We start from the raw sequence: 16,817 nt of genomic DNA on the forward strand, positions 1-16,817 counted from the left end.
AAACAAAGGCTCCTTTAAAAGCAGATACATACACAAATACAATTTTTAAATGGAGACTTATGGGTTTCATTCAAAGCATTTTTATAAGATGTCTTTCTACTAAGAAGTCTATTTTGTAAATAGATGATATTTTCCAATCAAGCACATGTCATCCAATTTTCTGTTGATCACATCATAATATTAACCAGCAAAACTGAAAGGGAGAAATGATTGTTGTACACACTCAATTGCTTTGCATAGCCTCACGTGTTATGGTCTCAATTTAATCAGTGAAAGAATTTTGACTATTTTTAATTTGGAAACATCAAATAAAATGGACACAAATGAGAAAAGTCTTCTATATTTCACAAAATCAAACTTATAAAATCTGGTCAGTAAGAAGATTCAAAAATCATTACCATTTATTTGAATTAATAAAAATCATACCTATATAATAAAATCACAACATTTTCAAATTTAGGACACAAATTATTGAAATTATCATTAAGTATAATCTTACTAAGTGCAAAATCTAGCTAAAGGATTTGCTTATACTAACAATTTATTAATAACTATGGGAAAAATAAGCCTTAATATCTTTTAAAGAGGAATATTACTAAATAGAGATTTATTAATAGAAGATGCACATATCTGAGCCAGAAAACACCACAAGCTAGAATTACCTGCATCAAACTCAAATTCTGCTCCATCAGCACTGGTATCACTTTGAAGACCACCCCCATTGTCCAGCCCAAGTCCATCTTCATGTTCATAGTCCACAGCTGTTTGAGGTACCAGAGGCTGAGTTGGTCTGTGTAAGCTAACTCCTTTGAAGGCTGGTGTGACCACAATAAATTTCATCCACTGCCTTGCCAGTGCAACTAAACCTTTCTTTAATGTTACCAAAGCAGGAAGTCCATCACTCTATAACAACAAGAATAAAGTTAGAAGTAAACTTAAGTAGTAAGTGGCCATTCAGCACTCTGGATACGTCTAGTCATTTAAATCTCAAAATCCCTATTTAGAGATGAGGAAACTAAAGCTTAGATGTCAAGTAATCTGTATCCAAAGTTACCCAGGATCTTGAGTTGACAACAGGATCTGTATGGATTGAATATAGTTTGAGTTGTCCCTCAATGTTTCATGTGTTAGGAACTTGGTTCCCACTACGACAATGTTGAGGTGACAGCATCTTAAAGAGGTTGTACATAGTGGAGATCATGTGAGGACATTGCTCTTAGAATACACTAATGTAGTTCTGGTTGACCCTGGTTGAGTTCTGGCAAGAGGGATGTTATTAAAAGAAAAAAAAGCAAGACTAGCATCTCCTCAGTCCCTGGCTTCCTGTCTTGTCATGTGATCTCTCTCTTACACTCATGCTCCTATCGTGATGCCATCCGCCAAGCGATCCTCACCAGAGCCAAGCTGGTGCCAGTGCCATGTCCTGGAATCTCCAGAACTGTGAAAAGCTCTTCTTCATGAAGTACTCAGCATCAGATCTTTCATTATAAGTATCAGAAAGCAGACTAATACAGAACTCAGATTCTAAATATACTGCATATTTCTGTCATAAAACAAAATAGCAGTAAATATGACACTAACTATGGGGTGCAAAACTGGGATTGTTCTTAAGAATCATTTAATCCTGTTTCCTTTTTGGCCCAAAGGAAGAATCAAAATGCATTTGGAGCAATTTGGAATACGTTGAGAGGAAATAAAGTTATTCCTCTCAAAGATTTAATTATCAACATCTTAAACATTAAAAGAATTAATTACTATAAATTAAATGCTAACTAAACATACATAGACTTGCAACTATCTTAAACATTAAATACATTAGTAATAATAATTATACAGTTTAAAACACATTTTAACCCACATGATGATGATTTTAAGAAAGAAACTTTTGGCTATTTTCATGTCACCTAAAGACAAAATCACTAACTATTCTCCTTCTACTTTCTTATTTCTCATGTTAGGATAAATACCCAATTTGATTGAAGAAAGCCATTTACTAGAGGCCAGAAATCATCCCATTTAATTTCTGAGGAATATCTGGCCTGCCATTTCCTTCCTAAATATGAGGGTCAACAGGTACCTTTTCCTCTTAAGTGGAAAGCACATCTGACGGAGCATATATCCATGGGAAATGTCTGCCACTCTTTTATAAGATGAGCAAGTTAGACTTGCACTTTGACCTTCTGAGTCTTCAATTCACAAGGAGGAAACAGAACAGTCTCAGATCTAAGTATCTTTTTATAAATCTATCTCTAACTAAAGATTGACTTGTTTGGTCAATGGCATGGATGGTCATTAATAATACTGATACACCGTCTCTAATTCGACTGAACATGCTTCTGTATGCTCTACTGCCCAGAAGCCAAGAGAAGAGAAGGGATGTCCTCAAAACTCTAAAACCCTAATCAAAACACATTGTCAGCCTTTTCTAGGAGCAGGGATGAATTGTATTTACTTTGCACAATTATATATTCTCCCCTATATCATTAATTAGTCCTTATTTTATTAAGCCATTATGTGAAGTTTGACTTTTGTGATTATTCTTTGCTTGAAATCTATTCTTTTAGCTCGGAAAATATAACTTTCTTAGTTCTCCTACCTCTTCCTTTCCATTCTCAGTACTCTGTGCACTTCTATCCAACTTCCCTATCCTCCTTTAATTTTGGCATTTTTCAGGATTCCATCCATGCCACTTCCTCACTCAACATATCATACCAAGAAATCTTATCCATGTCCACATTTTCTGGTAGCACCTTTATTCTGGCAACTCCCATATCATTAATCTGAAGACACTGTTTTCTACCAACTTACATTTCTAATGACATCTCCCTTTGGACTTTACCTATACATCTCAAATCTGAGAGTCAGTATTCCTACAACAGAATAGTGACTTCTTCAAAGCTAAAGAAGTGACTTACCATTGTAGCATCATCAATGATAGAGTAATTTGCCTGGTGCAGATAGTGGTGTAGTATGTTACATAGTAAACATGAAGGATTTTCTTGGAGAAAGCGAGCAGCTTTTGTAAGCCTGTTGTATTTACTTCTTAGGGGAAAATGTACACTTTTATTCTGAAACCAAGCAACAACAACTTAGAATGAATTAGAATGATATGTATGAAAGCTTGTACAATAAAAGATATGTATTAGTTAATAACCTGCAGGTTTGACATTTTCTAATAATGATTAGTAGTAAGAGATCATTTTCAATAAGAAAGTATGTGTGGTACCTTACATGATTAAAAGACATACCTCTAATGCTTCTGTCATTATGCATCCCATAACTGCACAAATTCTCAAGGTTCCCTCAGTTTCTAGTTTGTTTAAGGATGACTTCAGTTGGTCAATGGGAACAAGCCATGCACCAACAGCTGGAGTTGCTGTGCTTAAAAGGTTCAGTTGCCTTTTAAAACAAATATAAAATTATTACAACTCTCGAAATTTATATTACAAACAACTTCCCATACCTACAGTACTTAACTGGATTTTTTTTTTGGGAGGGGGCGGGGGGATTGAGACAGTGTCTCACTATATAGCCCAGGCTGACCTCACACTCTCAATCCTGTTGCCTCAGCCTACCAACTGCTGTGATTACAGTCATGTCATGATCAGCTTTACTGGCTGATGGGCAAAATCATTTTATTTTCCTTTTAATCACTGATAAATTATGAAAATGTTAACTATGAAATGGAAAATAAGAAAAGATAGGGGAAAAAACCTATCATAAGTAAAAAAGAAAGTGTAAACAAGAATCTGAAACAGTGAGACAAGTAAAAATAAAACTGAAAGAACAGGAAAGCAATTGGGTCAAATAAGGAGAGGATAATGTGCACAGAAAGTATGAAAAAAGCAACAACCTTAGTACTCTTAGAGTATTAGATAAATCAGAAAAAAATTCAAAAAGTATATAAAGAATTATATACTATTAAACAGGAAACATCAACACACAGTACTAAACTTTAAATCTCTTTACCTAGAAAATGCATGTGTAGGAGACCTCACATTGGTGGGTGCTGCAAAACTAAACCAAATTTCTTTAATGGTCAATTTCATGCTACATGAATCTGGAGGTGGAGGCATTAGAGGTAGATCTTTTTTCAAATCATCAGATTCAACTCCTTCATCCTATATAAAATAGAATGCCAAAAATTCATTAATGTATTGCCCCCTTAAAAACACTAACACAGAGGTTTGTTAGTGTTAAGCATGAAATATTTTCATCAGTCAGGTTTTACAGATAAAATCATTACACAAAATAGGTAACGTGAACATTGCTCATCATAACCTTCTGTTGATTCTGAGAAATATCTATGAATCCTTTAAAGTTCCAAGAAGCATAGTCTGAAAAACTAGCACACTATAAACCATAAATTGGAGCTAGAAGAACAAAAGGGTTTCACTTAATCACTTCATTCAATTGCATTTGTTTAGGGATGCTGAATGATACCTCTTCCAGATGAAGAAAATGAAACAAAGAAGTCTTGTGAGGTCTCGGGATTTGTCAGAGAGCATATAACTATTAAGTTGTAGAATGGGTGATAAAAATTCAGGTCTTCGGCTTCCTATTCCAATATGCTTTCCATTTCATTTCAATAAATATTTTCAACTTCCCCAATAAAGTGCCACAAAAAAAACTATTGTGAAATGTACAAATAACACTTTATAATAAAAAGTCTTATTTTATATGCTAGTATTCTGAATCTGTATTGAATAATAAGAATATTTTTTAGATGTACAATTACTACTCTTCTTAAGAGGGGAGTAAAAAGCATAATATTAAAGAGACAAATCTTCTGCAAGTTACATCTACTTGCTAGTCACTAATTCACTTTTAGATGTTGTTGATGAAGATAAGCAAAACATTTGAATGTTTGTGGGATGATCACAGAATGAAAGTACCCGCAAAACAACTTTGAATCCTACTGCGTCACAAGTAATTACAAAATTGGTAGTCATGAAACACAAGTGTACAATCACTTACTTCTGAAATCCATGAAGTGTCAAACAATTACATCTTTCTTTTCTTTACCTGATCCCGTCCTCTTTCCTTTCCTTTATAAATGTGGCAGCAAAATCTGGTCTGAACGGATGAGGGACAATTTTATCCCACTTGGTGTTTTGCTTAATGTTAAGCAGAATTATTAAAGTATTTCAAGGTGAGCTGCCGCAGATCCCATTAGGAATTTATGTAATATACAGCATACCTACCATATTACCTTTCTTTAAAAGAAAAAAAAAAGCTAAGCTGGACATAATGGTACATGTCTGTACTCCCAGCTACTTGGAGGCTGATGCAGGAGGATCACTTGAGACCTGAAGTTTCAGCATGTGACACTACTAAGTACCTTAAAAATAACAAGACTTAGTATGTTAAAAATAAATATTGAACTGCAGTGGAAGGTCAATGGTACAGCTCTTGCTTAGCATGTACAGTCCCTGGGTTCAATCCCAAGTAACACAAAAAATAAATAAATATTAAATAAAAACCTCTGATTTTTCAAATACATCTTGTCCATAGGTTTCAGATAAAAGGCTGTAAGGCAGGCACCGGGTATACAAAGATATAGAACTTTTTAGAATTTTTAGAGGGAGGAAGACTTATGTATAATTAATTATAAAAATGTACTGGTTCATGCAAAGTAGTAACATATCTACTTTTAGACTGACTGCATTTTGGTGCCCATGGCACATGTAAATGCTGATGTTATGTAAGAGGCCACTGAACGTAATTCTGGAGCTCCAGTCAAGAAATGTTACCACAGGCATAACTAATGGAAAAGAGAAGCATCAGTACATCATGGAACTGGCCTAGAAAATGAGTCAAAGGAGTAGATACACAGCAAGAAGAAAAGCTAGGAACAGAACCTCTGAGGAACAACCATATTTGAGAAGGAAAAAGAATTCCATAAGGAAACGACCAAGAAAAGAAAGAGCACTGTAAGAAAATACTTATGAAAGTCAAGGACTGTCAGCAAGAAGGCTAGAATCTGAGAAAAAGACCAATTAAATATCTCACCAAATATTTCATTGGTGAGGAGAAGGAATAATGCTGAACCAACTGTTCCCTAATTAAAATGCTAATCCATCCCCAAACACTTCCAAAGAGCTCGAGAAAACTGATTAAAGTCTTTAACTATAAACTAAATTAAAAAAAAAAATCTCCAGGAATCTGAGGAGCAGTAATGAGTATAACCATGAACACTGGATAACTGTGACACATTTCTTAATTAAAATGTAGATTTTTTTGAAGTTTTTTTCTTTGATCTTAAATTGGTCAAATTTTAAAAATGAACAGAAGAATATTTCATGTGTGCACATTTCCTAAATTCTTATTGTGTGCTAGATACTGAATTAAATCTTCACTACTCTGTAAAGTCAATATTATTACCATACTCCTTGTCACAGCTGAAGAAACTTAGGAAAAGGTAGCTAACTCTAACCAATCAGTTAGGAGCCCAGCTCTTCTGCCATACAGAATTTCAAGTATTTTTGTTATCTGCTACTATACCCACGACTATGAAATTCTATCATATTAAAAATAAACTAATTGAATATAAGGTAATATTCACAACTCTATCTTAAATAAGCAGGTACTAATGAAAATATTTAGAACTTACATGAAATACTACCAGTAACAAAATTAATTTTTAAAAAACAACTTCTGCCAAAATTCATGAAACAAAAGACCTACTTTCTTAAGTTCCATTAATTCATGAATTCAACAAATGCTAAGTGCATAACATGAACAATGTATTATACTAAGTACTATGATGGAATATACATATACTTATAATACATTTCAGAAATTATACTCTAGTCATAGTATATTCATCAACATACTATCACTAATATTTAGGCAAATACACAAATCAAAAATGATAAGCAATTATCTTCCAGAAATTAATTTTCAATTGAGTAGTTCTCTATTTCCAAAGCATTATTATTATTATTATTATTATTAGAAATTCACCAACTTGTTCATCTGAAACAGAATTTCCATTTACGTCTGAGGCAGGGCTTGTCCGGTCACATGGAAGATTGTCTTCAGAGACATCAGTATTATAGCCACTGCCCGTTGGAGAATCGGAAGAATTATTGGAAGTTAGCACTCCACCCCTTTCTGGGACACTAGCTTTACCCATAACTTCAAAACTGTTATATAAAACAGCACCAGACTGTCTTCCTCCTGTAAAAATAAAGGGATTCGTGTATTAAAAACAATGGATGTGTGTTTTAATGCTGTACTCTACAATATAACAGAAGTTTTCACACAGACCATGTTTTTTCCTCACCAATACATTGCCCTTCTCTATAAAAGATATGTATAACTGACTTATCAAGTAAGTTAGTGTAGGCATATACAACTATTAATATTATAGCAGGTACTACACTGTATAGGACTAAATCTAAAAGTCTTCTATAAAATTCAATCTTGCTATTTTAAAATATCCTTTAAGAATATATAAAAAGCAAATATGTATTTTTCACTAAACAAAGAATTTACAATATTTACATCCCACATAAATTGAGTATAAACCCTATTTATACTCAATTCCAAAAATAAAAAAAATCTAGTTTTCAAAAAGCTGGACTTAGAATTTTATCTAAATCACAGATTATTTTGTTCAGACATTGAGGTTTGGTATGTCAGGACACATACCCTCATTTTGGAGGAAAAAGTGCCACTTGTGGAATCTGGTTGGCATATCCAACCCTGGTAAATAATCCCAGGTACCACATTCTGCTTTATTATGCTCATTCAGGTTGCTGAAACTCAAAATTGTTGAAAACATTTCCACAATGTGAATTAAATTACCTCCCTGCCCACTTAAGCAGAATTCAGGGAAGGGATTAAAAAAAAATTACCTTTTATTGTTAAATTTTCAAGTCCACATTCAAACATTATCCAACCCCATTTTTCTTGGCTGGGACCTATTCGAGTTACATCTGGAAAAGCTTGCTGATCTGTTTCATCTACAAAAGTAAATTCATCCAGTTCTTCAAGAGTAAATAAAACTTTGGACTTCTCAAAAGGAATAGCAGTGATGGCACAGGTCCCAATGTCTATTTAATCAAAGAGAGAAAAATGAATATTTTTAAAGAAAACAACAACAAAAAAACCCATTTGTAATAGCAGTTGTCTTTAAAAGAAAACTTAGCATTCTGTCAGAAAGAAACATACATGAAAGAAACTTTTAAAATAATGCTACCTGCTATATCTCAAACTAGCAAAAACACCATGTTTCTCTTTAAAAAAAATAAAAATAATGTTACCCAAAAGATGATTCAATGATTAACAAGTGATTGTACAAAGATAGTATGAAGTTGTTTCTGAAAGATCATAAGGTTACTCTAAAACCATAAGCTAATAAACTCCTAAATAATTCAGTTTTAGAAAAAAATTATTTTAATTAATTACCCAGCCTTAGGAAAAACATTATTTTCTAAGAACATTAATAGCTTTTACTACAAGAAAACTTTGTCCTGACATATTTTATTTAGCTACAATTTATCAAAGACATTCCTATGATTCCACTGCTTATAGGTACAATATGGAAACAACATCCAATGTGCCTGGGAAAAATTTTTACCTTATCTCACATCTTTTCATTTCTTTCTCTGATTACAGTTAATGAATACAGAAAAGCAAAAGTAAAATTCAAAAAAGAAAAAGTACATTTAACCACCCAAAGATTGGGTGCCTTCTAGCATTTATAGATCACTTTACAAACACAGCTTTAGTTTCCACTTTTCATGTAACAAGAACCATGGCAATTTCCTCAATTCACTAAAATTTCCTTACTATGATAATTTCCTCAGGTCACTAAAGATTCTTTAAAGATACCATTTAATAGCTATATATTGTTTTATTATATGGAAATACCATTTCTTGTATTTATGATAAGAAAAACTTTCCTGTTCTGACAGCAAATATTCACCTACATTTTATTAAATTTTCTCATCATTTAATTCTTGTATTTGTCTTTAACCTGATGAAGTACCTCAGAGGACTCTGAAGTATAGGTAAAAGGTGAGAATTTAACTTGAATTATATTTAAATTTCATGATTAGGTAATATACTCCCAAAGTTGGAAATTTCAAAAATTATGAGAGAGTATACAATAAAAAGCCTGTAACACTGCATTGCACTTAGATATCTACTTTACTTTCTATGGCTAACAAACAACCTGAGATTGAGGATTTGAGTATTCTTTGTCAGATATCTAATGGACATAGAAGCAAAGATTTTTGTTTTTTTCATTTTTACACAAATGTAGAATTTCATTTGAGGTTTGTCTTTTGAATTTTGACTTTGAGAGGTTTTTCTCTGGATGATGGATTTGAAAAGCAAAGCTACTGTTTATGGCCTTTACAACACCCAAGTGCACACTGGTTACTGCTGCAAAGTACAGAGCAAGTCATCATATTCTGTACCAGTTGTAGGACTATAAATCACGGGTGGTTATGAAAAGTCTGTCCTTTTTCATTATTTAGAGAATACTTTCATTAGTTTCTGTAATCAAACCTGCATAGGTAAGACCTTACATATTTAATACAGTACGTTAACCCCTGTACAAATGAAAAAAAAATAAGTTTAACATTTCTAGTCTTTTGAATACTCAGGTCAAATACTTTGGCCTCATACACAAGGATGGTAAAATAAGCCTTGAGAAAGTCATAGCAGTTACATACACCTAAAACACACAGGAACCAGGAAACATTCAAATTTAAGGAACCCTTTTGTTCATTCAAGATTGGTCCAGATTTTAGCATACCAATCACCCCCAAATAGCAAATTCAATGTTTTCTAGATTGAGTATGACAATCTATGCCATCTAATCACCTAAATGAAAAAATGCAGTAAATAAAACTAAAAATACTGAAATGATCTAAACAGCTCTATTTTTTAACCTCACCAGGGATTTTAACAGGAATGTCTACCACTCTTATTGTTACTAGCAATAAGACTAGGCTATAGGCACGCCCATGTTTATTACAGCACTATTCACAATAGCCAAGCTTTGGAAGTATCCCAAATGCCCCACTACTGATGAATGAGAAAATGTGGTATATATACACAGTGGAGTATCATTCAGCCACAAAGGAGACTGAAACTAGGTCGCATGTTTTCCCTCTTATGTGGAAGCTATAAGATAAATGTACATATAAATACATGTGTGATCTTATATGTAGGAATACATATATCTGTACATATGTATATATATATATATATACACACACACACACACACACACACACACACACAGAGAAAGAGAAAAAGAGAGAGAGAACATGATTATATTAGTGGATCTGAAAGGACAATGGGGAGACAGGACAGGGAAAGAGAATGTTAAGAGTGAAGAACACTGAAACACTGCATCTGTGTATGAGGATAATATAATGCAATGCACTGCAAGCTGCTCAACAGGGGAACAGGTCAACGTAGAAAGAGTAAGTAATGGGTTTTAATCTAATTAAGGGATGATATATATACATGTATGAAATACCAAGATGAAACCCCCTTGAACTACCAATATACTTTTTAAAAAAGTGAAGGACAGGAAGGTAAAACAGGTCCTATATAGGGGTGGGTATCTGCAGGAGGTGGGGGATGGCATGAGGAAAGAGGGAAGGAAGGCAAATATGGTGGATATATTTTGTGTTACTGTATGAAAATGAAAGCAGCTGAAATTGTTTTAAGAAGGGGAGAAGGATGAGGGAAAATGATGGAGGGGTGAATCTAATGTTGTAAGCACATACGTAAATGTCATAATGTATTCTCATACAACTATTATATGCCAATAAAAAGGTAATTTTATAAATATGAAAAGACTAGGCAATATGGACTTCATTAATATTATAATCCTTTTAGATAATGTTTTGTTAACAATTTTTAAAAGAAAAACTGTAAAGATCATGCTTTATCTGTTTTATAACAACAAAGAAGTTAGCCTGAAAAAAACATTTTACACAGGAGACAAAAGCAATTTGTAATTCAGAGCTTTACCACTTAAACTTTCTTACCAAAGTTTACTTCCCATTCTGCACAGAATGTGAAAAAGGATTAAATGTTCTGTGTTTCAATAGGCATAGAAATATCTCTCTTTCTACACAATATTCATATTGTATCAACATTCATAGGAAAAAAATCATCTTCCCTTCTGCAAAGTCTCCTTAAATTTTTATACCCCAAAGATAAATGTATTTGTTATAGAATTCTACCTGTTGTATCAAGACCCCTAAGTTGCCCATGAACTCGATGAATGTTTAACTTGGCTGCAATTTCTTTGCCTTTTTCTGCTCCCGCATTTGATCTAAGAGATCCAGATGACTGGGGCTGCATCTTAGTGGCATGAACAAATCTATCAAGATTTGATGTTTTAGTAGGGTCTGCATTATTTAAAGTCTCTTCAACAACACCTCTTTATGAGAAAAGAAAAAGCACATAACGATTAACATTTAAGTAATACAGTTCAGTGAAAACATTTAACTAAGTGGTTTACTTTTTAAAAACCACTCTAATGACTTCATTAAAATACTAATGATAAATTACTCAATTTGTACTGAAAAAATTAGGAACAAAATACAAATTTAAATCAAGCTAAACCAATCTATAAAAGGCAGATTTGAAATTCCAGAATCAGTTTTGAGTTATAAAGTATAATTTGTAGAAATGTACTAAAAAAAATAATCAAGGTCTGTTTTTACATACAGCAAAATAATCATGGCTCAAATTTCTCACCTATTCATACGAACTTGCGTAGCAATTCTGTCAAAACACAATGCTACTAAGGAAACATGTGTCACACTTCTAGGAGCTGTAGTTGGAGATTCTTCCACTGAGGCTTGTAACAAACATAAGTTTACCTAATACACAAAATGTCACAAATTTCATAGTTGAAAAGTGCAAAGGCATCACCTAAACCTAAAATGTACATGAGAATGAAAAACTACTACTATTATCTGAGAATGATAAAGATAAAACTTATAATATAGGTTTCTCAGACAATAGTTAATAATTACATTTTTACTGGAAACCTATGGAATATTTTACTCAATACTGCCCAATATTCTGTTTAGGTAAACTATTTACAATATATGATATCATCAAGAGTGTGGTGGCACAAGTTCATAATCATAGAAGTTGTAGACCAGACCAGCCTGTAGGGTCTCAAAGTTCCTGAGACCCTATCTCAAAAGCAAAAAAGAAAGGAAAGGGCTGGAGGGAGGCATGTCTCAAGCACTAGAGTTCTTACCTAGAACGTGCAAACACGTAACTAGCACTGCAAAAATAAATTACTTTTTGATCTTACAAACTCTGCTACTACTCTGGGAAATGTAAAGAATAAAGAGCACTGAAAATGTTCTACTGTTCTAGGAAATTTGTTTCAAAATACACATTGTTACCTTTGGTATGCTAACATTAGCCTGAAGACCTTTAATTGTTACATTATCTTGCTTGGTTACAAGATTTGTCTGAACTTGTCCTTGGTTAGTTGTTCCTATTGTAAGGTGCTCAGCTTTTGTCCCCCGAACATCTTGTTTGGAAGATAACTAAAAGATTGAAAATGAAGTTATTTCACAGGTCTTTCACAATTTCTATATCATCCACAACAACTTGTTTATTCACTGTGCCCCATATGCCCATCCATGCCAGCTAACATCTGGTTTAACACCCCACCTTAAAATCTAAACCTTAGAAAAGTTAGAAAATAGACCAACTGAGGTTAAGAAAGGTAATAAAGTAAAATTGGCGTACAGAGAAACACAAAGAAAATGATGAGAACAGCAATTATTAGCTTATGTTTCTCTAGGATTACTAAACTCTACTGTCTTGAAGTCATCCTTACTTTCTGGTTCCTCCTTAGCCAGGAATAGTTCCAAATTTCTTTTTGCCATACTTTGTTACCCTACCTACCTATCACAAATTCTACTACATAATGAATAAATGATTCACTAAAAATAATCAGCTTCACTTTTATCTCTTCTTTGGTCCCTAATCAAAATATGGTACAAAAAAGTTTGAAAGTCCAATGGAGAATCACCAGAAGAGCACCAAGATTTGACTAAAACTGGATTCATTTCTAGAAGCATCACACAATAGGAGTTAGTAACTTGATTGATTTGGCTGACATGAATAATACCCTCAAAACAATACTAAGGGCTACAGGAGTGGCTCAAGTGGTGGAGCATCTGCCTAGTAAGCACAAGGCCCTGAGCTGAAACCCTGGCACTGCCATTTAAAAAAAAAATGCATCTTTGCTTCTGAAAAAATTAAGGTACTAAAACTAAAGAATGTTGACTCACTTAGAGCCAAGCTTCTTTAGTAAAGGTTTAGAACTAAGTTACATTCAAAATAAAAAGGAAAAATAAAATTGCACTTGTGAAAATAAGAATTTTTAGTGCAACTTAATCCACAGTAGTTATTTATGCTATCCTTTATATAGACAAAGAAATATAAATATTTTTGCAACATGTCTAAGGATTCCAATTTGACTAACAAAATTTTAATACATTCTTACATTTTCCGAGAAAGTATTCTTGCTATTTTGGACTGCTTCTCTAAGGACTTTAACATGAAGATGATCAACAATTGCAGCTGGATGTTGGGTGCTAGCACAATGAACCATTGCTTCAATATATCTGAGGGAAGAAAAAAACTAAGTGAAAAATTTTAATTTCACTTAATAGTATGACCTACTTTACCTAAACATTTCAGTAAAATTTAGCATGACTTGAATATTCACAATCCTTTACTCTGAAATGAGAATGCCTAAATCGTATTTTTAGAAATTATACAAGGATAATATTTAAGAGATTTTTCAGCACCATCACCCTACTGCTCAAGATAAAGCACTCCAGACTGGGGATGGTCTTTTGTCCCCCAACCCAGGTAAATAAAGCTTCATATTTTCCTACCAGTAGCATTACTGTTCGGTTACTCACACACACACACACACACACACACACACACACACATACACACACATGTAAATGATAAATAAAAGTGTAAAATCATACAAATAATGGGATACCATGTAAAAATTGTGCAGTGTTTAAATCATGTTAAACATATCTATCTCCTCAAATGTTTATCAGTTATTTATGTTGAAAATATTTAAAATCCTTTCCTCTATGCACAGTACACCATTATGACCTATAGTAACCCCATAGTGCAATACCACACCAGAAATTCTTCATCCTAGCTATAACTCAGTACCCATTAATAAAACTTTCCCCATTATTCCTCCTCCTCTACTCTCCCTGGCCTCTGGTACTGTAAAATTCTATAAAATCAACGTAACTAGATTCCACATGAGTGAGATCATATGGTATTTGTCTTCCTATGCCTGGCTTATTTCACTTAACATAATGACCTCTAGTTCTATCCATATTGTCACAGATGACAGGATTTCATTCGTTTTATGGCTGAATGTATTCCACTGTGTATACATGCCACATTTTCTTTTCCTATTCATTGTTGATGAACACAGGTTTCCATTTCTTAGGTACTGTGAATAGTGCTACAGTGAACAAGACATGCAGATGTCTCTTCAACAAAAAAATTCCATCATCTTTGGATGTATATCCAGTAGTGAGACGTCTTGATCATATGGTAATTTTATATTTGACTATGTGAAAAATGTCCATAAATGGCTGAACTAAGTTACATTCCCCACTAATAGTGTGTAAGAGGAGCATTTTCTTTTTTATATAGCTATCTTACTGGAATAGGGTAATATCTCATAGTGGTTTTGATTTGTATTTCCCTGATGATTAGAGGTGTTGAGCATTTTTTTAAAATACCTATTGTCCATTTGTATACTTCACTTTGAGAAATATCTTGCCATTCCAATGCCCTGAAGTCTTACCCAAATGGGTTCTTCAAATAGATTCATAGTTGCAAGTTGTATATTTAACTATTTAAATTTGAGTAGACTTTTTTATACACGGTAGGTCTTTTATAATCTCCTAAAGATGACTTCCTATAATCATTTGTATGACATCTCTTAACAACATTAACAATGTAAGTTATCATTAAAAACTATACACCTTTGCAGTAAAATGAAGACTTTCAAAATAACTGGTCCCCAACTAAGGCTCTTCTCTTCTTAACTCCTTCAAAGCTCAGTGTGTTCCATTATGGTCCATCCTGGCTTTTATTTGTGTTAGTTCTGCCTCCCTAGGTAAACTACAGGCTTCTTACTGGACATAGTATCTAATATTTACCCTTTACGAATATGAATGAACATATTCATATTCATACTCAGGAACACAAATTAGTTCCTGAGTTTGTGGTCATCTTATGCTCATTAACAAAATGCAAATATGTATATAATTTTGCAATGTAATTTTTTAGGTGAAGAAATTAGCAGGTAATTCACCAGCTGAAACACAGAGCTCTTAAACACATCAAAACAGCTATTATCAACAAGCTTCTATATGAATATATATCATATACACTTATGATGTCACATACATATGTCCCTTTATAAAGTAATACTGATATTTGTAGACAAAATTAATACCTGTCTAAAGCTTCAGCCACTAGCGGAGTCAGTACAATATCAACAGTTCCTTTGACTTCAATTATGGCTGTTGTCCTGGTCTGAGAGACTGGTTGATCCAAGGTCCACTCTTCTGTTACTGTTTCATCATCTGTGTTATCAACAATTTTCTTTTCAAGTGGAGTATATGGTGTACTACATAATTTAACAAGCAAAGAATATATTTTAAAAAGACAGTGAACAAGATTAGGAACTGAAGCTTCCTTAAGATATATTAACATTTAAACTTCATTTATTTCAATGAAAAATTTCATGAAATTGGACCCAATGTTTCATGTCTCAAATACTTTTCAAAGCAGGCCTAACGAGGTCCTAAAATGCAAATAAGTCAAAGACTGCTAATATATCAAATGAGAAAAAAATAATTTGTACATCTTTACTTGCTGGTTCTGTTCTAAAATATGACACGCCAAGTTACGACTTTTATAGTGTTTTGTTTTTTGTTTGCTTTCTTTTTTTTTTTAATGTAACTGGGGCTTGAACTCAAGGCCTACACCTTAAGCCACTCCACCAGCCCTTTTTCTTGTGATTTTTTTCTTTTTTTCAAGATAGGGCTTGAGAACTATTTGCCCAGGCTGCCTTCAAACATGATCCTCCTCAGTAGCTAGGCATGCAGGCGTGAACAAGGAGCCCAGTTCATGGTATGTTATTGGCTGCCTATACATGTAACCAAAGCCATGATAGACAAAAATAGTTAAATTATTTGGGATAATTTATTCTTAAAATAAGGCCCAAACTCAGTAAGGAACGCTCAAAACTCAGAATAAATTGTACCTATCTCATAATAAAAAAATGACTGACTTGAAGCTTAAAAATTATGACTTTTTTTTTGGTAGTACTGGCAATTTGAATTCAGGGCTATGCACTTGATAGGGAGGTGCTCTACCACTTAAGACATACCTCCAAAAATGTGAAATTTTTATCTTAGCACAGTGGCATTGCATTTATACTCTAAGTTATTCCACAGGATGAGATAAAAGGATCCCGTGAGCCCAAAAGTTCAGGATAACACAGAAAGACCCCCTCAGTAAAAGGAAAAATAAAGAAAGAAATAAATAAAAATATCTAATTCTTACTTACTTTGAAGTTGATCCTGAAAGTTGCATGCCTCTATCTAGCAAAGAATTAGCAGTGAGCCCTTGTTTTATAACCTAGAATATAAAATATTATAGTCTAATTTTAATATCATTTGTCTAATTTTATAACTGATAGTTATGAATACCCAAATTACCTTTTTAATATAATTTTGATA

General features: G+C 33.2%; 1 protein-coding gene across 14 annotated transcripts in view; it reads right to left on the bottom strand.

Annotated features, from left to right (window-relative positions):
- Bltp1 (bridge-like lipid transfer protein family member 1) overlaps nucleotides 1–16,817 on the bottom strand; it is a 230,242-nt gene that overhangs the window by 120,734 nt on the left and 92,691 nt on the right. For all 14 annotated transcript variants that reach the window (XM_074041667.1, XM_074041672.1, XM_074041678.1 and 11 more), the window contains 12 exons: nucleotides 16,646–16,716; nucleotides 15,527–15,700; nucleotides 13,520–13,640; nucleotides 12,405–12,551; nucleotides 11,740–11,864; nucleotides 11,220–11,419; nucleotides 7,863–8,060; nucleotides 6,971–7,182; nucleotides 3,970–4,121; nucleotides 3,249–3,399; nucleotides 2,916–3,068; nucleotides 663–903 (listed from right to left, as the gene is read on the bottom strand). In XM_074041667.1, coding sequence (XP_073897768.1) covers nucleotides 663–903; nucleotides 2,916–3,068; nucleotides 3,249–3,399; nucleotides 3,970–4,121; nucleotides 6,971–7,182; nucleotides 7,863–8,060; nucleotides 11,220–11,419; nucleotides 11,740–11,864; nucleotides 12,405–12,551; nucleotides 13,520–13,640; nucleotides 15,527–15,700; nucleotides 16,646–16,716 — 1,945 coding nt within the window. The remainder of the gene's footprint in view (nucleotides 1–662; nucleotides 904–2,915; nucleotides 3,069–3,248; nucleotides 3,400–3,969; nucleotides 4,122–6,970; nucleotides 7,183–7,862; nucleotides 8,061–11,219; nucleotides 11,420–11,739; nucleotides 11,865–12,404; nucleotides 12,552–13,519; nucleotides 13,641–15,526; nucleotides 15,701–16,645; nucleotides 16,717–16,817) is intronic.

Source organism: Castor canadensis, chromosome 9 (assembly GCF_047511655.1).
Source record: "Castor canadensis chromosome 9, mCasCan1.hap1v2, whole genome shotgun sequence".
Taxonomy (NCBI): Eukaryota; Metazoa; Chordata; class Mammalia; order Rodentia; family Castoridae; genus Castor; species Castor canadensis.